This window comes from Anarrhichthys ocellatus, unplaced genomic scaffold, assembly GCF_004355925.1.
Source record: "Anarrhichthys ocellatus isolate YVR2014 unplaced genomic scaffold, GSC_Weel_1.0 scaffold31, whole genome shotgun sequence".
Classification (NCBI taxonomy): Eukaryota; Metazoa; Chordata; class Actinopteri; order Perciformes; family Anarhichadidae; genus Anarrhichthys; species Anarrhichthys ocellatus.
Genome location: NW_022280061.1, coordinates 2669824 through 2695472, shown reverse-complemented (window position 1 = coordinate 2695472; position 25649 = coordinate 2669824). Strand labels below are relative to the sequence as shown.

The 25649-nt window shown below is 42.6% G+C and overlaps 5 protein-coding genes across 5 annotated transcripts; 2 read left to right on the top strand and 3 right to left on the bottom strand.

Moving 5' to 3' along the window:
• The first annotated feature begins 328 nt into the window (after positions 1-328).
• Positions 329-3319, top strand: LOC116392983 (phosphoglycerate mutase 1). Its single transcript, XM_031864851.1, has 4 exons — positions 329-707; positions 1850-2124; positions 2241-2421; positions 2682-3319. Exons 1-4 carry the CDS (start codon positions 569-571, stop codon positions 2849-2851), a joined length of 765 nt encoding a protein of 254 aa, XP_031720711.1. The 5' UTR covers positions 329-568; the 3' UTR covers positions 2852-3319.
• Positions 3320-3914: 595 nt separating this feature from the next.
• On the top strand, positions 3915-7700 carry exosc1 (exosome component 1). The gene is made up of 8 exons (XM_031864853.1): positions 3915-3995; positions 5055-5170; positions 5363-5437; positions 5528-5616; positions 5713-5746; positions 5830-5880; positions 6146-6230; positions 6814-7700. Exons 1-8 carry the CDS (start codon positions 3968-3970, stop codon positions 6918-6920), a joined length of 585 nt encoding a protein of 194 aa, XP_031720713.1. The 5' UTR covers positions 3915-3967; the 3' UTR covers positions 6921-7700.
• A 10-nt stretch (positions 7701-7710) lies between these two features.
• On the bottom strand, positions 7711-13806 carry knop1 (lysine-rich nucleolar protein 1). Its single transcript, XM_031864841.1, has 6 exons — positions 12800-13806; positions 11581-11649; positions 10315-11466; positions 10155-10226; positions 9597-9665; positions 7711-9146 (listed from the first exon to the last, which is right to left on the bottom strand). The coding sequence occupies exons 3-6, from the start codon at positions 11428-11430 to the stop codon at positions 8841-8843; spliced, it is 1563 nt and encodes a 520-aa protein (XP_031720701.1). The 5' UTR covers positions 11431-11466; positions 11581-11649; positions 12800-13806; the 3' UTR covers positions 7711-8840.
• Positions 13807-13900: 94 nt separating this feature from the next.
• gprc5bb (G protein-coupled receptor, class C, group 5, member Bb) lies at positions 13901-20848 on the bottom strand. The gene is made up of 4 exons (XM_031864847.1): positions 19737-20848; positions 17980-19090; positions 15865-15977; positions 13901-15772 (listed from the first exon to the last, which is right to left on the bottom strand). Exons 2-4 carry the CDS (start codon positions 19088-19090, stop codon positions 15728-15730), a joined length of 1269 nt encoding a protein of 422 aa, XP_031720707.1. The 5' UTR covers positions 19737-20848; the 3' UTR covers positions 13901-15727.
• A 1924-nt stretch (positions 20849-22772) lies between these two features.
• Positions 22773-25066, bottom strand: LOC116392987 (cell death-inducing p53-target protein 1 homolog). The gene is made up of 5 exons (XM_031864858.1): positions 24787-25066; positions 24563-24631; positions 24337-24396; positions 23312-23465; positions 22773-23216 (listed from the first exon to the last, which is right to left on the bottom strand). Exons 1-5 carry the CDS (start codon positions 24890-24892, stop codon positions 23108-23110), a joined length of 498 nt encoding a protein of 165 aa, XP_031720718.1. The 5' UTR covers positions 24893-25066; the 3' UTR covers positions 22773-23107.
• Positions 25067-25649: the final 583 nt, after the last annotated feature.

The window sequence follows — 25649 nt, the reverse complement described above, 5'->3', positions numbered from 1 at the left end:
GAGGCTACTTTGAAAATCTGCCCATTGCTTTTAAATGACAACACATTTAAACTTGTTCTTTTGAAAGCTCTGTAATAGCGTGTTGCTATATTCAGGCCTGCCAATAAATGTATTATTATTTGTAATACTCCTCTTTCTTCCTTTTTTGTAAGTCTAATGGGTTTCTATTTGAATAGTGACCATTCATAGTAATTGTTTGTGTAACAAGGCAGTTTTCCCATACGATGCTCCAACACAGCTGGGGGTGTGTGGACGTGCCGCTGTGCTCATCCTCCTCCCGCCCTCCTCAATCACGGGGCACGCAGCTCGTCCTCTGATTGGTGGAAACCAGCAGGAAGAGAGCTCGCGCGTCGTGAGATCTGACAAGTTCGGACACACACCGACTCTACACGCCAACAGCAGACTAACCCTCCAGACTACCAAAATACTGCGCCTGCTGTTTTTTGGTAGCCGTCTTTGGAGTTGCAGCGAAACAAGCACAAATCTGCGGACGTTGCTGCCGCATTTGAGGAAGCGTCACTCACGCCGTATTTACTGGAAATACAGCGCAGAGGGCATCTGTGCGAGGATGGCTGCGTACAAGCTGGTCCTGATCCGCCATGGGGAGAGCTGCTGGAACCAGGAGAACCGCTTCTGCGGCTGGTTCGACGCGGACCTGAGTGAGACCGGGGAGCATGAGGCGAAGAGAGGAGGACAGGCCTTGAAAGGTACCAGATAATGACACGGGGCCTAATCGGACTTTCTCTCGGTCGTGGATTAGCAAGACGGTGCTTATGCAACTCTGACGGATGGGGAAACAGGTAGCCGGTGTGCGGCCTACTGCGACACCGGACGAGCCAGCAGCGGTAGCGACTAAATCATTCGTTCATTAGGCTGTTGGTCTTTGAGAACAAAAAGAGAATGTAGATGCTGCAAATGGCTTGATCAGCCAGCTGTCAGTCCGGCACAGACCACACAGACTCTGCTGGACCCGTTTATTCCTGAGCCCATGGTGGTCCCTGACACCAGTCAAGACAGTGTGGCGACCCCTGGTGTTATATGATCCTTATTTTAGGTTGTCCTTACCTCAACCATCCGCATTAAGGACAAATGCACAGAATCATTCTGATCAGTCTTTCTGATGGATTCAATATATACTGTATTGTGTTGTGAATTGTAGGCTTAACGTGCTATACTACTATGTACTATAGTGTAGGGACATTTTGAAATGTACAGCTCTCATAGCCAGACACACTGATTTGGATGTAATGTATTGAACAGAAAATGAAAAAGCCCACAGATTCAGCCACAACTCTAATAATGGAGGACAAGTGCACGCCGGGGAAAGATGCCTGTGTTATCAGTATAGATTAATGCTGTTTGCTGAGGGATGCTGTGACCACATCTCCGGAAAACACAAGATTAAAAGTGGTGCTTTTTTATGCTTCTTGGTGGAGAAACTCAGTTTTACAGATTTGTCGATTAAATCAATTAGTCCACAAACTTGTTTGAGTGTTAGTCGACTATAAGAATGTCTTTGGTCTAGAGACTGGAGAGGCCAGGGCAGTTTAATTTGACTTAATTCTTTCTGTGTGACACACGCACTGCTGTTGGTTTTCTGCAACCTCAAAAATCCTCTGCAGGACGTGCCTGCAGAGCCCACAGTGGTATAGCACTGCCCCTGACTAAGCAAAAATACAAACATTAGGAGAGATGCAAAAAACAACTCAGATTTTGTCATCTCTGTAACAAAAACACATTATATTTGTATGCACTTACATATTAGCGAAACTGTTCTCTTTGTGTCTTAAATGCCAGTGAATATCCACATTTACCGTCTTTTTCGTGGCCTGTCTCTGATTCACCTCAGACGCTGGTTATGAGTTCGATATTTGCTACACCTCCGTCCTAAAGAGGGCCGTCCGCACCCTGTGGTTTGTTCTGGACAGCATCGACCAGATGTGGCTGCCCGTCCACCGGACCTGGCGCCTCAACGAGCGCCACTACGGTGGCCTGACTGGGCTGAACAAGGCTGAAACGGCAGCTAAACACGGAGACGCCCAGGTCAAGATCTGGAGGCGCTCTTTTGACACTCCTCCCCCATCCATGGACGAGGAGCACGACTTCTATCAGAGCATCAGCAAGGTGACGCCACAGGAAAACATCGTCTCTTTCTGTCTTACAAATGCAGACATGTTTATTACTTCATGATAAAGCCACGCGGTTAAAATGTAATTGACAACATTAATTTCCTCTTCTAGGACCGGCGTTACGCCGACCTGACAGAGGACCAGCTTCCCAGCTGCGAGAGCCTCAAGGACACCATCGCCAGGGCTCTGCCCTTCTGGAACGAAGAGATCGTTCCACAGATCAAAGAGGGAAAGAGGGTGCTGATTGCTGCCCATGGAAACAGTCTCCGGGGCATCGTCAAGCATCTCGAGGGTAAGAGACAGACTTCTGTGTCTTTATGGTCACATTGACCTTCTGTCTAACGGAACGGTATAAGTGTAAACATTTGATGGTTAGATTACTTGAAAATATTATCACTACCGTCTTTTCCGTGTCGAGGTATTCAGATAAAACACTTAGCTGTCATTAGCTTTTTGCACACCTGATTAACCACTTGAAATGAAACTGTCCTGTTTCAGTCTGATCCATGCAGATGGGTTATAAGCTCTGCGTGTCTGTTGCTGTTTTCCCAGGTATGTCAGAGGAGGCCATCATGGAGCTGAACCTGCCCACCGGTATCCCCATTGTGTACGAGCTGGACAAGAACCTGAAGCCTTTAGGACCCATGCAGTTCCTGGGAGATGAGGAGACCGTCAAGAAGGCCATGGAAGCTGTGGCTGCTCAGGGCAAAGCCAAGAAATAGACCCCCCCCCCCCCTCCTCCTGGATGAGTTATGAGATAGACTACAGATATCAATCATGTGCTGTTTAGTTATTACAAGGTCATTTACTGTTACTGTCATCACACAGACAAACAATGTGCACTTTATTTTTAAAATACCCAGCTTTTGCACAGTTTGATTAGTCTTTACTTTGTGACATACTGAAACATGCATGTCATTATTCCACGATAGATATCACCAATAATATGATTTAAACACTGACCAAAATGCAACATTTGGGACCAGCAAATGGGAGCAAATATAGACAAACTCTGCAGAGTCATCCCATGTACTCCTTCCTATTTTCCTATCCATGTAGGTGAGGCTCAGAGGGAACAGTATAACCTATAAAGAAACACTGGCTGTTGTCAAAAGGACATGTTGCTCTGCACTGCTGATTATTGTTTGCTGTGGCATTGTGAGAAAAATAATAAATGTTGTGAGCCATTATGTGATGAAATCTTATATCAGTGTCTGACGGTATTTAGATCCTAGAAAACCAAAAGTATTTTAGATTTTGGATGATCAACGCATCTCAAAGTATACATCATCTATCCCTCAGTTGCCAAATACACCTTCTGTTATAAAGAGCCAAACAAAAATCATTCTGTAGCTGTTCTTTGCCTCCTTGAATAAATAGTTTTATTCTTACACAAACTTCAGTGCATGTCCAGAAGTGTGAGATGTAAAAGATACAGATATTCAAATGCTAAATAACAATACTAGCTAATTCAATTCTAGTCGAGATGGAAAGTACATGCCACAGTAATAGTAACATAATTATTGAATTGGCTTAGTTTGGCATTTTTCACATTAATAGGCAAAACAAGCCCACATTAGTAATTTATGTAATTAATACATTGTATTAATACAATGTATAATTATTTATATATATATATATTTTTTTTTAATTATACGTTATTGTCGTACATATGCTTCACCGCTATGAGGCAGCACTGCATGCCATGTGTGCCTCAACCAACATGGCGGACCGAGCCGTCCTTCTGTTACTTCCGCTCAGCCCGAGACCGGCCAATCAGAGTCCACTGGAGGTCTTCGTCACAGCCAATGGGCTGACGTGTTACGCTCCTCGAAAACATGTCTCCCATGAAGCTGTGTGTTCCAGGTGAGTCCCGTAAAACTTGCATTTACTCTCAAAATAAGGATGAAGTTAAACCCAATGTTAGACCGCCTTGTCCTTCTGTGTTAACGTTGTCTTCTGAAGGCGTCGCTGTGCTGCTAGAAGATACAGTGACGCTGCAGTCTGACAGTGTGAAACCATGTTAATTATTTCCAGCTGCCATGCGTGGTGTGGGCTTTGGCTCCCAGCACAGTTAACACTACACTCAGCTACTTTTAAATGTATTTAGTTGTATCGGGTAAATGTGAGACGGAGTAAGTGAGTTTAGAGCTAATATTTCAAAAAACGGTTTACTGTAATCACCGTACTTATGCGGGGCTGTGAGCTCTTTGCTTTTGCTTTCCACGCATGTTTCATCTCCTGCCCTGCCCATCGCCTCAGGCAGGACAGCAGCATTCCTACTCTCACTTGTTGTGACTCACCCATGTGAATTCCTCGGTTGCATTGTGCTGTAGGAAAAGTCAGCTGAAATGTTTCGAGCAATTGTCTGATAGTGACCTCTTCGATGTGTTAATAAAGTTGGATGGAAACACCAGTTACTGAAAGTAGTAACACAGGGTGTTAGTAAGAGGTCAGGATGAGTATTTCCTGTCATGTTAATGCCAGGAGAAAAGGGACCAGTGAAGGGGATTCTAGAGCCATACTTGTCCCCCTTAGATGAAGAGCTGAATGAGGTAGATTGTTATTATTACTACTATTACTAGCTGTGCAGAGTGCAGACAGGGCTGTGTTTGGTTCTGGACGATTTTTACTTTCATTCCTGAAGTCCAAGCGTGTTCTCAAAAGTAGACCTGTCACCAATCCATAGCTGCATGAAGCTCTTGTTTAAACTCTGGGAATTTCGAAGCCACACACAATATTTGGCACGTGCTTCGTAAAAAGAGTGCCTCTGCTCTTTTACTCCAAAGGATAATGTTGTGTCACAAAAATGTATAATTTCATTCAGGCTGTAGCAGAGATGCTCCACCTCCACTGCAAACATTTTAGTATTTACAACTCCTCTCCAACACTTCCCCTGTCTTTCCCCTCTTGTTTGTTTTCCAGGTGACAAGCTATGCAGTGTGGAAAACTGCATTCCCGGCACAGGAGTATTTCTGCGGCACGGCTACATATACTCCTCACTAGCCGGCTACGTGCTCAAGAAAAACGAGGGAGAGGAGGTGAGGGGTGTGTGGCGTGCCGGAGGGAAGGTGTTGTGTTGTGTAACATGTTGTGAATGTGACTGAACAGCAATATTGTTGCTCAGGGCATGTGCTGAAATATCCACAATATTTAGTGTGACAGGTTTGTTCTTCAGGCTGTTTTGAACTGGTTTCAGCTGACCTGTGATTGTATTTCCATGTGTTTTCTAGTTACCAGTGATCTCAGTGGTGCGGGAAACCGAAACGCAACTACTACCCGATGTAGGAGCAATAGTCACCTGTAAGGTATGCAGTGGAATCAGATACACGTCTTCTATATTTAGCTGATCCAAAGAGGTGTTTTGTCTCGAGCCTTACTGTTCTCTGCCTGGACAGGTGACCAGTATCAACCCCAGGTTCGCCAAGGTCCACATCCTTTATGTGGGCTCCACACCGCTGAAGGACCGCTTCAGAGGAACAATCAGGTAACCCCAAAAACTCTGTCCATAGCCAAACAACATTTGATGTCCTGTTTCTCTGTGTCACTCCCAAAACTGAGCCCACTCCCTCTGCCTCTACAGGAAAGAAGATGTGCGCGCGACAGAGAAAGACAAGGTGTGTTTGAATCCATGTATTTGGTCAGATCATCGAATGTTGCCTCGTGTAATCTAAGATGCTTTTTACTTTTATTGTTACAGGTGGAGACGTACAAAAGCTTCAGACCTGGCGACATCGTCTTGGCGAAAGTGGTATCCTGTCCCTAGATAAATAAACTAATCAGCTCATGCATCCGCTACCTGTTTTTTCCTAAACTGGGAATGACACGCGTCTGCCACGTTCTCTGTTGTTGTGCTCTCTGGGAGCGTGGCAGGTGCATATATTCACTTGTTAGTTTTAAATCCAATCACAACTTTTTGGATTATCACTAATCGTGAGTTCAAAACGGTGCCACTTCAATAGTGTGGATGTATGCCGTTTACTTCTGTGTCGTTAACCCTTGACCTGTGGTGTCAGATTTCTCTCGGTGATGTGCAGTCGAACTACCTGTTGACGACAGCAGAGAATGAGCTCGGGGTGGTGGTTGCACACAATGAAGCAGGTGAGTCTCAATTATATTGTATTGAATATATGTATTGTCTTATTATTTTCAACTTCACAACACAGGAGGGTTCCAGCACAGCGCGGACTGATGCACACGGTGGTTTAAGAGGAACTGCCCAGATAACTGGAGACCGTTATTGTCACTTATCCATTTACACAGTTAAGACATATTTATCAAGCATTTGCTGGAGCATTACTGCAGTTTGGCTGAATTTTAGAATAGTGCTAATCCAGTTATTTCTGATCTCGTAACAAAGCATTTTTCAATCCAGTTACTTTGCTACTTCTTAGAGCCAAGTGATGAAACTCAAACATGGTTATTGAAATGTTTTGCTACAGATATTCAGCATGAGCCTTAAATGAATGTCATCCTAACCTCACACTTTGGAGAAGTCACCCTCTGATTAAGAAATAAGTCTCACCGACACCCTGATCTCTAGTTCCACGATAAAACAGCTCGTATTTTCGTTGATGAGCGTTTCATCATTTTTGTAGATTCCAGTAACTCTTGAGGTTTTTAAATATGCGTGGTGCTGTCAGTAGCTTGATTCAATACGTTGACGTTTCTGTCTGTGGATCAGGTGCCCAGATGGTTCCCATCAGCTGGTGTGAGATGCAGTGTCCACGAACGCACAGCAAAGAGTTCCGCAAAGTGGCGCGAGTGCAGCCGGAGTTTCTACAGGCGTGAGACGTCGTCTTTCCTCCACAAGGAACACACAGCTTCCCCCCCTCTTTCACTCACTGTTGTTAAGTAGCCTCCCAACTCTGCTTCAAATGTTTTCTGAGCGACTGGATGACGTGCATATCTTTGGCTGCTTCTGGTTCACAAGTGTTTTTGTTTTTTTAAATAGCTTTCCCTCTGCACATGGTGTCATCATTTGATTGTGCCAGCTTGAAAACACTGAAGCAGCGTCAGAACAAACTGTCAGGACATATTCTAAACTATGTAGCAACTGTTGTAAAGACATTTTAAGTAAAGTGAGTGCATCCGCCAGCGACGTTGGTTTTTAAAGTTGCCTTTAAATTGTCTAGCGGCAACCTAATCGACTGAGGATGTTGCATTGCAGCTGCAGAGTGACCACCATGGTGAGAAGCTTAAAGCATAAGAACCTAGTGAAGAGAGGTCTTGTTCACGGAGCAGGATTCACTCGGTTTTGTTAAAAGGTATTTTAGCCGATCATCAGGTCACTCCAAGGATAAAGCAGTAGTTGGTGCATAAAAGTCAGACTTGGTTGAGACGAGGCTTTGACTGCATTTTGTAACCAGAGCCTAATGTTAAACACAGCTACCAGTGTGAAGAATATTAAAGTTCAACATGATAGTCAGATATTTCTTTGTTTTCAGCACATTGTCAAATCTAAATGATTATGAGCCGACAAGAAGCAAGCAGAAATGTCTCCATTTTATCGTTTGAAGTAAAGTGTACTCTGACTTTCCTTCAACCTTCACTTTACAGCAAATGTCATTCATGTGCCACCTGTTTCAAAGAAATAGGAGGCAGCATTTCACCTTTTCTGCTGGGTCTATACAGTCATAAAGAAAGCAAACTACTAACCAACAAAAGAGCAAGAATGCAGGAAAGTTCAGCCAGTCAAAATAAGACTGCAGTGGTATTCTCTTGCCATGCAGCAGTGGCCTATAGTTATATACTGTGACACTAACTCAGAGCTGGGCGGACCGCACAAGTGTTTGTTGGATTAAATCCAAAGCAGCATAAACGAGAACTTGTATATTTTTGAATTGTCTTGTCCACCAGGAGACTACTTCACTGTGAGGAGAGCATTCGGCCAGCGGCAGGACTCAGCGTAGGCTACCCGTGTAACGATCGGGCGGGATCAGAACCCATGTTCTGAGGTTTGTCATGGCTGAATGCGAAGTGTAGCCGCCAACTGTCTCCCGGAGCCGCCGCCTGCCCTCCACACTGGAAAAGTAGTATACTGGTGGTGGGAAAGACGAAACAAAAATATAAGTAGTTTTCGAGTCCGCCACTTTGGATTTTATAAAAAAAATAAAAAATACACAGTACACGGGCCCTGTAGCTTCGACGTGATTGACAAAACCTCGCATTAGCTATACTTGGTATTACGAGACAGGGCGGGTCGGGGCTAGCTAGTTAGCATCCTGGTTTCAGTAGAGATCTCTGCAACACAATAAATACATCGTTGATGTGTCGGCACTGTAACCTCTTCACATTGTTGAGTAGAGGGCGTTTTAAAAAAAAAAATGTTTTTATGCTTTTTCAGATGGCACCTTTAAAGGATGTATTTTTATATTCAGTAACAAAACTTTAAGAGACAAATTGCGATATTAGCTGTCAATTTTCCTCAGTAGTGCGCATCAGGACATTTATACCAGCTCAGTGTAATGCTCAGTTACAATCTTTTACGCAGTCAGATGTTTAATATACAGTATGTACAAACAGCGTGTTGTGTGTTCGGTCTCTGACATTCATTTACAGACAAGTTACAATAATAGTCTGTTGTGAGATGTAGATTTCCTGGTGAACCTGAGCGAACTGTCAAGTGTGCAATTCTAAAGTTTAAAAAAAAACCATTGAAAAAAAGTTGTACAACCACACAACCATCTCTTGAAGACACGCACACTTGGATCAATCATCAAAGCGAACTGATCGACATGCATTGATGTCGATGGACAACTTCTTATTGGTTGGTGCATTGAACCCAAGTCCTGACCCTCTGTTACTGAAGTCCATTCTGCGCGATTGAGCGCGTTCAAAGTCTCCCAGAAGCCCTTGCTGCAACTGCTGCTGTGCGTCCTTCCCCAGTGCCATATTAGCTCTGTCACTGCTCGCCGCAGCCAGCTGGGAACCCTTTTTGAAGCCGCCCATCAACCGGAGGAACTTCTGCTGCTGGTCAGAGCTGTCGAACTGGGCGCTGCCCCACTGGCCGAGACCCTGAGGAACACAGATATTGGGGGCATATATTAGTGAATTAAGAGGCTCTCCACTGATTTACGACATAAAGCACCGCTTAGTCGCCATGAGGAGTACTACTTGGTCTGTGAAAACAGACGTAGATTGTCTTTTCTAAAGTCTGACAAAATAACCCTGATGATGTTCTCAGACTTAAGAAAAGTTGCTTGGGCGTGTAGACTTCAACTGTATAATAGAAAGCCTGCATCACAAACTGTTTTACAACCTGTCTGGCACTGACCAGACAGGGTGGGTCTAATGAGGATGCTATTGAGTTGCATTATGGGAAATGTAAGGTGCAGTCCCCATCATTGAGCTTCACCGAGGATACAGACTAAAAACGTTGAAAATCTCTCTGTCCTTTTAAGGAAACAAAGCCAAAGGGAAACTTTATAGTTGTACGTTCTTTACAAGAACGTTACTGATACTGACCTTTGGGTTGTCTGGTTTTTGGGGTTGAGAGGCTTTGTCGATCTCCATTTGTAAAGCCTGTCTTCTTTCCTACGACAAACCAAAACACACTTCATTATGCTTAACTGCATTAAACAGACAATGCAGGCAATTTACATTTATTTGGGAATAAAATAATACAGATGGTTGTCTCATTACGGGGATAGTTTAACATTTTGGGAAATACTCTTATTTTGACCATTTACACAAGAACATTGACCACTCATGTCTGGTCGTTAAATATGAAACTACAGGCAGGAGTCGTCCAACTTAAGTGGACTTAACAAGCGAGATTCGTGGCAATTAATGTTTCACCTTAGGACAGAGCCAGGCTAGCTGTTTCCACCCGTTTCCAGTCTTTGTGCTAAGCTATGCTAACTGCTGTTAGCAGTAGCTTCGTATGTACCATACAGACACGAGAGTGATATCAATGTTGCCGTTTAACTCTCAGCAAGAGAGCAGATAAGAGTATTTACATTTGTGCACAGCAACATCGATCACACCCAACAGTGACGGAGGAATACCGAGAGGCTCGTTCACCTGGTTGATGGTGACCTCATCTGCGTTTCCAGATTTCTCCGACAGGAAGACCACGTCCACGATGTGCGAGTCCTGAAACAGAAACCAGGTTCACTCCAGATGTTAAAACTTAAAAACAACACCTGAGCCGTGTCGCTCGCCTCCCACAGTACACACTCACATGTTGGTCTTCCACCTCTTCTTTAATCTTCCTCTTTTTTGCACCAGTTCCAAAACTCACAGTCTCCACCTTAGCAGAGCTCTTCTTCTTCTTTTTGCTCTTCTTGCCCGTCGTGTCCGTGGCTCCCGTTTTACTAATCTGCTCCTCAACCTCCTCACATTTTAGTATTAATGGTTCTTCCTCCTCTTCTCCCGTTGATTTTCCCTTTTTCTTCTTCTTTGGCTCTTTCTCCTCTACTTTGCTGACCTTCACAGATGCTTTTCTACCCTTTTCTTTGTTTCCGTTTGTCTTAAGCTCCGTCTTTGGCTTCGGCTTTGTCTTAGGCTCCTCTTCATCTATGATAACAATCTCGCTCTTTGTGGATTTGTCTCTCTTCTTGTTGGGCATATCGTCTTTCTCCACCTTTTGGCCTGATGCCGCTTTGCTCCTTTTGTTACCTTTCATCTGAGGCGTTGCTAATTTATTTTGCTTTTCTTTAGCATTGGCTTCCTTTTTCACTTTTACCTCACAAGTGTCTCGCTCTGGTGTTCCTAACTTCACTCCGTTCTCAGTCACTTTAGCAGATTTTCTCTTTTTTGTAACAGTTATTCCTTCACAGCTTTCCTGTTTCTTCTTTTCTTTAACTTGATCCTCACTTTTCTCTGTATTTACAACTAAAATCGTTTTTCTCTTCTTGGCTCTCTTTGGTAATTCCTCCTTCTGCTCTTTCTCCATCTTTACATTTTGTGGTTTAGTTTGAACAGACTTATTTTGTATTTTGTTCACCTTCCTTGGTTTCTCTTCCACTTTTTCTTTTACTGAACTGAGCGGTGCAATTTCCAGCTTCTTCTTCTTCTTGACTTCTTTGTCATTTCCATTCTTAACACAAGAACCATTAAGAGATTCAGTGACAATTTTCCTCTTCTTTGTCTTCTCTTTCTGTTCACTTTCATCCAAAGACTCCCCATCTATATCTATAACAATTACATCAACCTTTTTACTCTTCGTTTCTATTTTAACCTCTGCTTGGCTCCCATTATCAACAGAAACATTTTTCTTTTCAGGCAGAGAGGCTTGTCCTTTTGTGAGTTTCTTCTTCTTCTTCACAAAATTCTGCTCACTCTTCTCCATCTTCATTTCACCCCTCTCCACAGCAACAGACCTCTGGCTTATCTAGTGAGAGAAATAAAAATGACTGTAAGACAATACTAGATAATAGATGAAACAGCAAAAACAGGCTTATAGGCTCTATGAGCAAGTGTGAGTAACAGAGCAATAAACACTAACCAAAGGTTGGGCTAGCTCCCTGGGCTGCGACTGCTGATCAATGTCTCTTTGCAGGGCCAGTCGCCTCACCTGCAGGGAACAGAGCAGTGTTGTGCTTAAATGTTAATGATTTCAGAAATGTACCAAAACCAGTAAGACTATTTTATCTAACAGCTAGGTTGTTAACGCAGATCTTACATGTACGCAGGAGTCTGCAAATCAAAGTCAGGTGGAACTTTGCTGCAAGTTCTACTGATTTAATCACACATTGTGGACTATGCGAGATTCACTCATGCTTAGTTTTGTGTTACAACATGTACATTTATGATATATGCAATTCTCAGGCTTTGAACTTCTACTTGTAGTAGTGCGTTTTTAGCACACCGTCACAAAATACAACCAGTATGCATGGTTATTCAAAGTAGAGCTTGGGTTTCAATCCTAGAGGATTCTACTGCCTTGCACGTGTTTATCTTGTTTGCATCAGTATCATCGGTGATCTTATTGGATGTAGATGCACACTTTTCGGAAACAAAAATCACTTCCTCATCGGCTTCCGTCTGAAACATGACACTGAACATGCTTTCAGTCCCACTGCTCATAGGTGAGTTAACACGCCCATGGCACCTAAACTTGTATGACGACATTTTGACTTACGACAAGTTAAGCTGCAACAAATCCAGAGTGACAACAGGTCTCGGCCAGAATACAATGACCGTGTTTAACGAAAGCACTCTCTTGTTAATTTACCTTTAGTAAAGGTCATTAGGTACCCTTTAAGAGTATTGAGACCCTAAACCAAGGTGATGGCTTGATCCTCATCCGTAATTAGTCGAGTCTCAAGGTTTGTTAGATGTGTTAATGCAGAACGTGAGACTGGACGGTGGATTCGTAGGAAAGTATGTGTTGGTGTTGGCTTTGATGGTGTTGCCATTCTCTCCCTAGGCTGGTCTTGAATGCGTTGACTGAGGAGGCACTAACTGTTACTTGACTCAGGCTGTTCCATACTGGTGTTGTTCTACTTGAGAAAAAAGGTTTCCGTGGACCAGGCTGGTGTTGTACCTGTTTAGCATCTAAACCATGCTAGCTTGCAGCTCACAGCAGCTAACGTGAAATAGCAGCTAAAAGGTAAACACGATGAAGAAACACACTAACTAGTCAGCTGGACGGTGAGATAATCGTATCATAGTCGCATGATGTATTATGAAATGTAAACTTGATGAGCGAGCGATTTACTTACTTTGTACCCTTAGATAGTTCACGTGGACACCAGTTTACTCTCTTCCCCCGGAAGTAGTTCCCGCTCTTTCCTGTTGACGACGAGCCAGGCGTCCGTAGCAACAAGTGGCGCAGTTGCGAATGCGAACACATCAGATATTTGTACCAGGAACAGTGAAAAGGGTGGATGTCATGCGTCATTTCATGCGGTACAACGCCTGCGCAGTGAAACCTGGACTGCACTTGCCGGAAGGCTCACGAGCTAGCGCACGAGCGTACCCAAAACGTTATGTCAGGCCGAGCGCAAGCAGAGAGCACCTGTTCTCAGTTTGCGTTCATGGAGCTGAAACCACCATCCCTTTATGGCTAGCGCCGTCTGCAGTGACCCTCCAACGTTGTAGCTCCAGTTACACTGCGCATGCGCCATACCTCAAAAGCTCAAAATGTCCCGGCCTTTATTCAATAGCTTTGAGTTGTACCCAATGAACGGAAATAAGGCTCGACTTATAAAAGTATAAGAGTTGTTTTCAATTAAAGTATTGTATTTTTTTTGTTTTTGTTTGTTTTTTAACTATGAAATTATATTTTATTACTTAAAGTAGTAACTCATGAATATTTGTATGTTAATTTAAGTTGCAAAACAAGCTAACGCTATAGCTTGGCCAGTTAGTGATTGATTTCCCTCTATATTGAACCAATATATTTACAAGACACACTTGCAGTGAGTCAGCAAAAGAACTTAGTGTGGCACATTTACAAACAACTAAACACATACAAATAAACAAATAGATAAACTAAAAATAGATATAACTAACATATAATGAACAGCAAAAAAAAAAAGGTAACCCAACGGCATTCAAACCATGGTTTAAGTAAAGTGTATTATGCAGGGTTTGAAGTACTCTCTCTTTTTTAATTATTCACACAAATACTTTCGGCGGCCCCAAAGTTTGCAACGTTATCCCCAATTCAACGATTACTACATCCTTGTGTGACGGCAGGTTTCGATTGTATAGCTGCATCTCTATGAAGTGGCCAATGTCTACAGTACAGTGGATCCATTAGTGTGTACCGTAAGGACAGGAGGATGAAGAAAGATCAGTTCAATGACCAGACAATAATTATCAGAAAATATGCACTGATGTATTAGCCACTTTGTGCGAATCACATTACAGACATTCATGTTACGCTGCCCGAAACAGACAACAGTGCACAAACAGTGCATCATAAGAGCATCTCAAAAGGAAAATACCATTTTTACATTTGGAATATTTACATGATTAAAATTCAGTTATATAGGGTTAATACATAAAAATCTTGTGATCATAATATTTTCATTGTACATTATCTGAGCGCACACTTGTATACAGAAGCAAATTATTTAGTTAAGTCTTATAGCAAGAAGAAAATGGTCACAACAGTTACATGGTGACTGCTCTCTGAAGTGTATTTTGACTGGATTAAATGTCCTCGAATGAATTCAGAGTTGGTCAGGAAATAAAAAAAAACCCTCAAGTCAAGTATGAAGTTGCCTCAGAGTTCATTTTGCCGGTGCATTTGAACAGCAGCTGCCGACTAGAAAAGTGTCTCATCTTGGAGCCAAACTTTGCTGTGTCACAAATAAAAACAGTTCACATGCATTTGAATCTGTTCCAGTTAAATTCACAGTGATGGATGACGAAATGTTCTCTCTATATTTGATGGAAGTTGAAATTTAAAGGCATCCTAAATGCCAGAATATAATGAGATGTTGCCATACAAGTATGATCAGTAGCCAGCAAAACAGTTGAACTTTAGTAGCTGTTCCAGAGCTTTCAATCATACAACATGATCTTCCTCTGCAGATTTTGCCCAGTTGTCATGGAGTTGTAGATGTTTCAAATTTTCTGAGCACTTCAGATGGTTTTGTTATCTGTTGTCTCCAATTTCAAGAATGAACTCAATACTAAAACTACTATTTCTCTTCCATATTTATATAAAAAGTCTAGAAAACACTGAAAATAGAAGTCATTCTGACAAAAAACATTACCTTTAAACTGCACTTACATGCATCTGAAATGATCATACATCCCAAATCCATCCAAAGATAAAGTGCAAAATCACAACCTCCAACAGTAAACCTTACTGCAGAATAGGCATTTCAGTATTAAATGGCTTTTTATGATACACTTATTAAAAACTATTTACCTAATGCATTTTAAATCACCAGGTGACCCCCCAGAATTCTGCACAAGCTTTGTTAAATGCATGACAAATATCAATACACAGGGCACAATGTGCCAAATAGCACTGATGATAGAATTGAGACATGGATAATAACGCACTGAGGCCTTTGGGTCTTTCCAGCACAGAGTAATACAGAGGCCAAGCAAGCTTTGTTGGCGAATGCAGGCAATTTACATAAACAACCTAAAGGTTGTTTTATTTTAGTCGTAGCTCGACGCAAGATAGAAAGGAAAGGACAGCGTCGTTTTTACGAAGAAAACATCACTGATCAGTAAGTAACAGCACTCGTTTAGAGCTGCTCACACAACATGTTTAATTCACTACATTCAGATCATCAGTGAACCTTTCTCCAGGTCAAAGCCACGTTGAACACTGGTCTTAGATTTTCACCTTATATATAGTAACATTAGCTCCTTATACTTGTCAGTGTACATTTATTTACATATTACAATTAAGACTATCAAAACTGTGGAAGCTCCGTCACTTTCTCTTCCCTCTCTTGTGTCCAGTCTGCCGATAAAGAGGCAACACAGAAAACTTCAGCAAAAATACTATTAAAAGGCTCTTAAAATGTAAAATACATGTGTGCGCAAATACATTAAACATTTTTTTAACTCCCATCAAATCCATCCTGTGTGATATGTGATTCTTAATATCTCCTTCTTCTTCTTAGGCAACAGGAAATTCCACAATCACACACCCGTGTATCCAGCTTGGTCCCGTCTTACCATAACCGTCGTCCGGTGTAGTTAACTGGGGCTGTGGGCATCTACAAGAGAGAGACAGACATGTTCGCAAATACATTGCTCCTGTGGTTGGTTATTTAGTAAATGAGGCAACAATACACACATCCATACTCACTGTTCCACCATTCATGACCAGAGCCATCTCAGTGGGCTGGTAGACGTGACCTCTGAAGGCGACGCCAGGACGCATGCTCCCTTGGCTGCTGTGGTATGTTCCACTTCGGAGAGCTGACAGACGAGGCAAGGCACACACACACACACACACACACACACTTTAAAGCTCTCTCGCTAACAAACATAATTATTCCACTTTCAGGAGACATGATAGATGACTGTGCCACTGACTGATACAGAGCATAAATGCATCAAACTTGAGGTTGAAGTATAATTACAACAATCATTTGGGAACTCCTTTCACACCCACAGTAAACCCCCACCGGTGATTATAATTATTATGGTTGATCGGATCAGTGTTTAGTTTACATCTCCCCGACTCCCCTGTATACTTTGTTGGGCTGGATGAATTACACGTTTATCAGGCTTATTGATAGTCATCATTTCTTGAATATTAACACAATCTCTTTACCAACTGCAGAGATTACGAAGATAAAGAGACAGAGTTTACCGTCCATTAGAGAACGCAGCAGAAGACTAACCTCATCCTTTTAACCACAAAGTAAATCCTCTATTGACTTGCTTACGAAGGCTTCATGTGACTTTCTTCTCGGTGCAACTTTGCTGTTGTGAGTCCTCGGTTAGCGAGAAATTGGCCAAACAATATTATCCGTCTCATCATGTCTGCTTTCTTGCAACATCCTCTTTGACTCTCTTCTGTTGCTGCAGCTCTGTTGATCCTGGTTCGGAGTGGTTTAGCTCTTCATCTGTGCATTTGGCTTCAGATAAATATGGAGAGCAACCACAGTGAAGTGACTCACACATTTGCCTGTAAGCCTGTTGGATGAGCAGGCATTTCATAAGCATTAATTGGATTTTGGATTACAGTAAGTAACAGAGAGCCACACTTTGCTGTACAAAAACATGGCACTCATGGTAGTAAGTAATGTGGCCATCTTGGTCAAATGTGTGTTGGTCTGCAGTACAATGGATTCAATTTATTTCCGTAGCATTATTATTATTATTATTATTAGCATGACTCTTTTGAGTACAAACATGCTCAAGAAACAATGTGACTGTTGGGTAAACAAAAATATGTCAGTAACATAAAGAGCGAACAGATGGATAGCATTAAAGTGCATTGTGATGCAAGCATGCGAGCAGTTTTTATGCATATGCAGATTTTTTAAATCGATTTTAAAGATCTTCTTTTCCTCTGAGAGAACTGAGGCCATATTCACAAACATCCTTAGCTCCTGAGCTACTCTGAGTTAGGAGAAATTCCTGAAGATAAGGCGCGTGTCTGTCCTAACTTTTGGACTTGTCTTTTTTTTGTCTGAGAGTCAAAAGCTGCAGATACTGTGCGTCATCAGTGTTAAAAGCATATTTTGTTACTATGAATCAAATCAGGCCATTCGATAGCACTGGAGATGCAGTTTGCACAACTCTCCACTCCTTGAACTCTGATATGAAAATGCAGTTTGCAGCTGATGAACTTTAAATATCTCAGCTGTGTGTGAGAGTTATTCCTCAAACCAAAAATCAATCCATCCATCTTTTTAATTAGATTTTTATGTTTATTAATTATTTTAATACAATTTAATTTAATCTAAGTTCGTTGCAATTTGATTTGCTTTTGTTTTTGTTTATTTGGAAATGTACCCTTGAGACATGATGTCATCGCTTCTCTCAGCGTGGGAGTGCTCTCAAATTCAACATCAGTTGAGAGGAGCCACATTGATCACCTTTCAGACTCAACAGACAGCTGTGATTACAGTATGGCATTATTTAAAGATGTCATACTGCATAAAAGTTAGTTTTTTGTTGTCTAGTCTTTTTTTATTCTGTTTTTGTTGTACGTTGCCAGGCAACAGTGTTCCGATGACTTACCATAAAACACTTAAATGTCAAAGATATTTGTACTCAACCTATCACGCAGAAAGACGACCTAATGAGTTGAGGCAGCATTCGACCGAGGATGAAAAAAACATGTTTTCCCTTTGAAACAGGTTCTTTATCTCTGTTATACAAACATGCACAGCAACACACACACAAACACACACACACACACACACACACACACACACACACACACACACACATTACATAAGCCTACTTGCGCCGTGCTCCTCCATAGAAAAAGCCTGGTTTTCAGGGAAGGGTCGGTGCGAGTGTACCGGGAGCTCATCTCCAAAATGTGGGGGAGGGGACGTGTGACTGGTGTCGAAGAAGTCTTGCGTGTTGGACGGTGGAGGGTTTCGGAGACAGAGGTGCGCCTCTGGAATAGCGTGGAACAGCAGCAGGATCCAGCCCTGAATGACCAGGGCCACCGCCAGCGCCGGCTCATCCAACACCTTTACATCCTTCTTTCCTCCTCCTCCCAACCTCTCCCCTTTCCCCTTCCCCCTCAGCGCCTGGCTGCCATAAAGATAAAACCCCAGCCAAGCCACCCACAGCAATGCTGATGCCAGACTGGACAGGAAGAGCCAGACGGCGTTACACTTCCATCTCCGTTTTTCATTCTCTCCTTCTCTATCTTCTTCACTCACACCTCCTCCTTCTGCCCCCATCTCTCCTCCACACAGTACCACCCCCAAAGAAAGCCCCATGGCTATGAGGAGCAGCCCCAGGGTGTAGCTGCATGTCAGAGCAAAGTCTAAAGGCGGATATTCGCAGGCCGGGTGACCCTCCCTAACTACAGTCAGCAAGACCCATTCGGCAGAGATGATCCCCTGAACCAAGGCCAAGGCCAGGCCTAGCGCAGCCAAGGAGCTGCCCGAAGGGCTCGTCTCGCCGGCCACCAGCCTCCTGAGCCTCACACCCTGCACTAGCAAGCTGGAGAAGCAGAGAGCAAAGAGGGGCCCCCAGAAGGCCCTGCGGACCACACAGAGCGCCTGGTTCTTCCCCACCAAGAAAGCCAGAGAGATGGAGAAGAGCCCGAGGAGCGTGCCCAGGAGCAGGAGAAGAGGCCCCATGCCGGAGCGCCTGGCGGGGTCAGAAATGAAGCGGAGCTTGACTAACAGGAGCACAGCGAGGACCAGAGAGGCCAGGCCACCGCTGCAGGCCACGGCCTCCAGAACCACACCCCAGGCTGACTCCAGGTCACACAGCACCCTATACGGAGGGTCCACATCCACGCTGCACCCCCGTGGAGGAGGAGAGGGGTGGGATGAGCCATAGCCAATCAGTGACAGGAGGCAGATGATGACGATAGGGCTGACGGCCATCTTAGAGACACAGAGCAGAAAATAATGTAGTGATGGGGAGAAAGGTACAGAGAGAGATGTGATACTGTGGTGAGGAGGGAGGCAGGAAGGTGAACATCGTGATAAATGACTGTGTGTTAGTAAATACAGTACCTTCATGAGCTACGACATAGAGCAAAAACAGCAGTCAATAAGATCCAATAATATCAGAGATTAATATGTTTTTCTCTCACACACACACTCGCACACACACACACACACACTCATTCGCAGCACAGAATAGAACTGCTTTTAGCGCTGGGCAATAGTTTCCATGGGAACGGGAAGCAGCGTGGGCTGACTACATCACATACTGGGCTTTTGAGAAGTAGAGTTTCAGCGCCCAAAAGCACAGAGAAAATGCACACGTATGCGCACACGCACACACACGCACAATGTTTGTACTTACTTGTGAGGACCCCTGTCGACGTGATTGCATTCCTTATTTTAACCTTTACCTTGATACCAAGTTAAAACCCTCAAACTGTGAATGATTATAACGTCCTCACTTTTAAAAAATGTCCTCGCTGTCGAGGTCTGAAACTCAACTTGGTCCCTAACAAGGATAGCGATGGAACACATGCACATACAAAATAACACAGCATCAGAAAGATTCAATCAAACTCACCTCAGATAAATTCTTGTCTTGAAATCTTGATTATTGACAGTGGAGGGGCATCATCATTTTCCAGTCTGCACCCTTTCAACTATAGTCCAAGTGTATATATATATATATATTTATAATCCCGGTTAATGAAATCCTTGAGGCAGCAGAAACAAAACGGTTTCCATATTGTCTCTTGTGTGGCTCACAGCTCCCACTGTTTTTAAGTACACAATAGCACACTTTGTGAGACCAATAACGTCCGGCTGCTCCGAGAAGAATCCACAATTATGATGCATGCCTTGATACTTCACACACCCACATAGTCAAATATATCTTCCGTCTCTCTTTCACTCTTCTCTCTCGCTCCCTCTGTCCTCCTCTTTCTATTCATTCTGTCTGCACGTCTGTGTTTCTCTCTCCCTGCTTCACGCTGAATCTGCGGAGGTGTCTACAGAGACGCAATCCCAGCTCTACCTCTGTTCTCCCACACATGGGAAGTATGATTTGCTGATGCACCTGTCTAAACAGGAAGAAAATAGGAAATTAATTAAGTACATAAGGCTGTTAATTCACAGCCAATCCAGTATTAGTCACTTGTTTGCACATCTCGGTGTTGTTTCCTCCCCCCACGTCTTCCTCATATCACATACAATTCTTCCTCACACCCAGAGCTGGAGATTCATCTTTAGTCACCAGATTGGACCAAAACAGATGAAGGTCTCTTCTGCAGTAAAATGTCCGTGAGAATGTTGCAGAGTGAAGATGGAAGTAGAGGGGCAGATGGTCAATCTAAACACAGGTGAGTAGAGAGTTACATAATACCCTTGAAGTCGTGATTCATCCAAGTCTTCCTTGAGAGTGAAGTCATCTCCTCCCGTAGAGATGGTTTCATGTGGGTTTGGAGAGCGACACGACATGAGGAAAAACATGACAGCAACCAAACTAGCCAGCTAATCGAGTCAATTTGGATCAGTGTGAGAGAGATTGATGCTGACAGACACTCACGAGCTCAGTGACAGATAGAGGCCAAACATAGGAGCAGTCAAAGCTGGAGGAAAGGAGCTTCCATCGTGTCCATCCAGAAATGATAGTGTTTTGGTTGGTGATCGCAGACGAATGGAGTGATGGATGGTTTTTTTTCCAAACAATCCATGACACAAGTTAGCCAGCTGTCTCTCAATCTTTCCAATTCTGTGCGAAACTAAGCTAACGCTACAGCTACATATTTAGCGTAGAGCGCGGTGTCAATCTAACTCTCATCAAGAAAGAAAACAAGGGCATCAAACTATTCCTTTAACTCTTTTCTGACAACTTAGAAACAAAAAATGTGTTCATTACATTGAGAAATCAAGCTATTCGAAAATGAAACACAATTGTTAGTTGCAGCCCTGGTAATCATTTCACCATTATCCTTCACAGACAACACGGTGAGTCAGATGGGGGTCTCAAGAGGGTCCGAGGGTTTTTAATAGATCTGGGTCTGAGCCCACCCTGATTTGCCTTGTGAGAGAAACTAAATGTCTGCTATCCTCTCACAGACATCACTTTGATATCCCGGTCTGCCTCTAGTATTTTTAAAAGCAGAACCTTAATGACAAGTCACTGTCTTCAACATCTTTGGGAAAACACACAAAAGAAGACAGAGGTGGAAGACAACAGGGCAGGAAAATGATGACTAACTCAGTCCTGATCTGTGTAATCCAGTGGTTACTATGGTCACAGTCTAATAGGGCCTTGTTAATATGGCCTATCCCATAATCCCATCTTCATCCCACCTCCTCACATGGCCACATACAAGTCACACACAGAGGGAAGGTTACAAAGGGAGGCTTGTTGGGGTGGACCTGCATGTGATGTAACATCTTACTTCACACACAGTTAAAGGCATCCACAGCTGGAGGTCTGGAGTTTACCCCCGTCAGCCGTGAGGCAGCACAGGACAGGGTGCCGTTCCCATTAATTATGAAGTGGACTATAAGTGTGTTTCATTTATCATCAGAGGCAAGTGTCCAGTTAGTTGAGGTCCTGTTTGAGTGGTGCAAGGGTATTTTCTAGCATCTCCTTTTCAGTCAAATAATCAATTTACTTGTTTTTGTCAAGACAGCTTCAATAACAAAATTAAAAGAAATGGTTGACGAATCGCCATGTTGTTATTTTTGCAACCGATGAACGGCAGTGACCATATTTGGAATTCGGGGGAGTGCTGTATGGCTCAGGTAGTGGCAGCGAGCTGTCAATCACAGTAAGCCCGCCCTAAAGCATACTCCGCTTTATGGTGTATTTTACTCTAAACCGACCATAATGTACTAAATGAACATCATGCTGTATTGAAGAAGACTTGAAACTAGCGATTGAGACCATAAACTCATGTTTACAATGTTTACTGAGGTAATAAATCAAGAGAGAAGTAGGATTCTTTTCTCATAGACTTCCATTTAATCGGAGGTCGCCCCCCCTGGACAGCAGAGAGAATGCAGCACCGGAGGTGGCCGCCTGGTTTAACGTCACAACGCTAGGAATTGTGGGTAATTACCTCAGGCAAAGTCTGCAGAAATGCAGAGTGTTCATAAAGGGCTCAAAATGTCAGCGAGAGCCTTTAAACACTCGACAGTTTGACGTTGGGACATCCATAAACCCATCAGTGTGGAGATTGAGATTAGGCCTCTGGTCCTGCAGCAAATAAAAAATGATATACTTTCTCTTCTACTGTATGTTTATAGATGAGATTGCAAACCAACAATCATACTACCACCTATACTGGATTAGAGCATGTAAAGCCTTTTCTCCATTAAATACAGCATACAATTAAAAATAAAGGAAGAGTTTATCACAGAATAAACCTTTGTCACAGCATATATAATAGAAAATAATATGATTATGTTCAATTTGAAATATATCTTCAATAAAAACAAATAATTTTTTGTCAACATATGAAAGAGCTGAAATTTCAATAAAAACATTCAACATGCTATAAAAAAGGAAATTAGTATAGTAGTATATATATATATATATATATATATACTTGATTTATTTATCACATGTGATACTTATCATCCATTTAAAGAAATGCAGAACAAAGTGCTTTACAATGAGGGAAAATATTCATACAATGATCACAATAGATGAAATAGAATGCATAACATAAATCCCACTGAATAATAAAATGTGTACCCATATTTGCATCATGCACATTTAAATCAGTAAACACGGCAGCCGCACAAAGAGGTCTTCATTCTCTTCTAATCTGTTCTTCATCAGTGGTGGATGTTTGACGTTTCACTTCAAAGACTAAGAAAGTATTTTGCTTTGTCTGATGGGTGTTTGCATGGAGAGCTTTGGCTCCTGTCCAGATCTATATTTAGTCATGATTAAAGTCTATCTACTTTTTATTGTTATTTTATTCTTGGATGGATGTGCAGGACGTTGTGACAGTGGGGGCAGGAATGCTCCACATCCTTGCAAGAATCCACGCAGAAGGGGATACAACAGCAACACCAGCACCTGTGTGGAGTATGATAATAAAGTCATAATAATGAGAAAACAATACATTTTAAGTGGAATTGACTTGGGATTAGTGTGTTGGGTTCTCTACTCACATGAAGACTGCTAGTATGCCAAAGATCATCCAGGTGTAACTGCCAGTTACGTACCCGATTTGAGTGATAACAATGTTTTGGCAGTAAGGACACATTATCTGTCCAGGAACATCAGTCAGCTGCGACTGCATTATCACCACCACCGGGGCCCCTGCTGTGAGGGAGACAATCATCACCCTGTCAACAGCTACGACACAAAACCTCCTCATCGCACCGTCACTGAACTCAAAGATCAGGAGAACCTGTTAAACTATGTGTTTGGGTGGAGAACGATTTCTCATCTATTGTACCGCTGAAATAATTGTAATGATCTGTCAGGCAACACTCTCACAAATATGTCTTAAAATCATTGTAAAATTAGATGTTTGCTTGGTCTACATAATAAAATGTAGTTGACTTTATTTGCAAAATCATTTATTATTGTTGAAGAAAATCATCATATAATTTGGGATTGAACTGAACACATTTGGTTTCATAAAAACATTCTTAGGAAGTGATTAGGGCGCGCTAGACAAATTGTAATCTATCACTCCAATGTGTGTCCAAACATTTCCCGTACACGAATCCTGTGTTCTGCCAAAAGGTTATCTTGACCCAAACAAAGTCATGAGAGCATGACATAGTGAAGAGACCAGAGTGTTTTGTTTGTGGTTCAACCCACTGGTTTGATTGGTGGAAAGTGACTTAAGGGGGTTGAAGTTTGACTATAAAAGTAATCTGTGAAAAGTAATACATCGGATTTTGTTTGGATTTGTTGAACTTGTTGAATGTTGGCTTGTTTGTATTAAAACACTTCCCGCTGGGTTGCAACTTCAATTCGCCGTCTCTTCTCGTCATTTTACCACAACATTATCTACAAAAATGAAGGTTTATGTTGCACAAGTCTTGCACGATTGACATAATATGATGCAAAAATGTTGCCTTCATTTTCTAAAGTAGATTAAGCCACTACTTTTTATCAGTGTATGTTCTGCAAATTCAAAGTTACTTAAACTTGTTAGAAACAGTTGTAGAGAGACACTCACCGGGTTGTACGACTTGAGGTTGCTGTGGGCTATACGGGTAAGCAGGTTGTTGAACTGGATCTGAGGAAGAGACATTTATCTTGAGAAAGGTTCAAATTATTAACAAGCAGCCAAAAGGCTTCTACCACATGGACTAAAATTACACAAATAACTCAAGAATATAGGAGCTACATTCCACTAAATTATGCAGTTAAAATGACTCAGATGAAGGTCGGTGATCTCTTACTGGGATAGCTCCCAGGCTGAGCTTGGTAGGCTCCATTGTAGTCTGGAGAGAAACCTGGGTACGGTGGTGCTGCCATTCCCGGAGGAGGACATTTATTTTGAGAAAAGTTTTAATTAATTACACGCTGCCAAAAGGCTCCTATAGACTAAAATGACAGGAATAACTCAAGATTATAGGAGCATTCCACTAAAGTATGAGTCAGATGAAGCTCCCTTATATCTTACTGGGTTGGAAGCCAGGCTGAGGTTGGTAGAGCATGTTGTTGTCCGCAATGGGACTAAAAGGCTGCGGTGCTGGTACTCTTGGAAGATATCCGATAGGCCTTTCCATGATATCCGCTAAAAATAGGAGGAAAAAGCAGAAAAAAAAGAGTAAGGCCCTGTAATCCAAATAACAAGTTCTGATCTCTCTGAAAGACGTGAAAGGAAAATGTTGAACGGAGCAGGTTAAGTGTTCTGGACCGTTCTCTACACTATCTGTTTGCAGCTCTCTTTTCTCTGAAGTGTGAACACTTGAGAAGGAAGTTAAAGAGCATTTCAAAGGAAGAGGTGCCAGGGTTACTGGCACACAATTAGTGATGGGTGGTAAACCGGTTCAACCGGTTTTTATTTAATTTCCCATATGATATGAATCTCTTTAACACGGCAAAACACCACGACACAACAGTTTGTGACACATAAACAATTTGTAACACTAATTTCAACCGCTCACCGCTCACCGGTTCTTGTCGGCGTTAATTAATTAATGCTTTAACGCGGGAAAAGAAATACCGCGATATACCGTGAAACCGCCAGAATCTTACAAAATACTGTGATATACATTTTTGCTCATACCGCCCAGCCCTACACACAACTCTCTCGTATGCCGTGTATGCAAGCAAGCTGGTTTGGTGACATTGCATTTTTACTTTCAACTTCACCAGTTCCTCGAAGTGACCTCTTCTCGCACATGGCACAGCAAAGACTTCCTCCTCGGAAACTCAAACATGTCTTCGGACTGTGGGAGGAAACCGGAGAACCTGGGGAGAACCCACGCTGACACGGGGAGGACATGCAAACTCCACACAGATATACATATTTAGTAAGGA

What these genes read in the sequence shown, in the direction of transcription:
- LOC116392983 (XM_031864851.1), top strand. Translation starts at nt 569, where the DNA reads ATGGCTGCGTACAAGCTGGTCCTGATCCGCCATGGGGAGAGCTGCTGG. An exon ending in AGGAGGACAGGCCTTGAAAG is followed by an intron (nt 708 to 1,849) that starts GTACCAGATAAT and finishes GATTCACCTCAG; the next exon opens with ACGCTGGTTATGAGTTCGAT. An exon ending in TCTATCAGAGCATCAGCAAG is followed by an intron (nt 2,125 to 2,240) that starts GTGACGCCACAG and finishes TTCCTCTTCTAG; the next exon opens with GACCGGCGTTACGCCGACCT.
- exosc1 (XM_031864853.1), top strand. Translation starts at nt 3,968, where the DNA reads ATGTCTCCCATGAAGCTGTGTGTTCCAG. An exon ending in CATGAAGCTGTGTGTTCCAG is followed by an intron (nt 3,996 to 5,054) that starts GTGAGTCCCGTA and finishes TTTGTTTTCCAG; the next exon opens with GTGACAAGCTATGCAGTGTG. An exon ending in GCGCGACAGAGAAAGACAAG is followed by an intron (nt 5,747 to 5,829) that starts GTGTGTTTGAAT and finishes TTATTGTTACAG; the next exon opens with GTGGAGACGTACAAAAGCTT.
- knop1 (XM_031864841.1), bottom strand. Translation starts at nt 11,430, where the DNA reads ATGAAGATGGAGAAGAGTGAGCAGAATTTTGTGAAGAAGAAGAAGAAA. An exon ending in ATGAGGTCACCATCAACCAG is followed by an intron (nt 9,666 to 10,154) that starts GTGAACGAGCCT and finishes GGTTTGTCGTAG; the next exon opens with GAAAGAAGACAGGCTTTACA. An exon ending in AAAAACCAGACAACCCAAAG is followed by an intron (nt 9,147 to 9,596) that starts GTCAGTATCAGT and finishes TGTGTTCCTCAG; the next exon opens with GGTCTCGGCCAGTGGGGCAG.
- gprc5bb (XM_031864847.1), bottom strand. Translation starts at nt 19,090, where the DNA reads ATGGCCGTCAGCCCTATCGTCATCATCTGCCTCCTGTCACTGATTGGC. An exon ending in TATGGAGGAGCACGGCGCAA is followed by an intron (nt 15,978 to 17,979) that starts GTAGGCTTATGT and finishes CTCGTCTGTCAG; the next exon opens with CTCTCCGAAGTGGAACATAC. An exon ending in TGGTCATGAATGGTGGAACA is followed by an intron (nt 15,773 to 15,864) that starts GTGAGTATGGAT and finishes TCTCTCTTGTAG; the next exon opens with ATGCCCACAGCCCCAGTTAA.
- LOC116392987 (XM_031864858.1), bottom strand. Translation starts at nt 24,892, where the DNA reads ATGGAAAGGCCTATCGGATATCTTCCAAGAGTACCAGCACCGCAGCCT. An exon ending in TCAGCCTGGCTTCCAACCCA is followed by an intron (nt 24,632 to 24,786) that starts GTAAGATATAAG and finishes CGGGAATGGCAG; the next exon opens with CACCACCGTACCCAGGTTTC. An exon ending in ACCTCAAGTCGTACAACCCG is followed by an intron (nt 23,466 to 24,336) that starts GTGAGTGTCTCT and finishes TCTCCCTCACAG; the next exon opens with CAGGGGCCCCGGTGGTGGTG.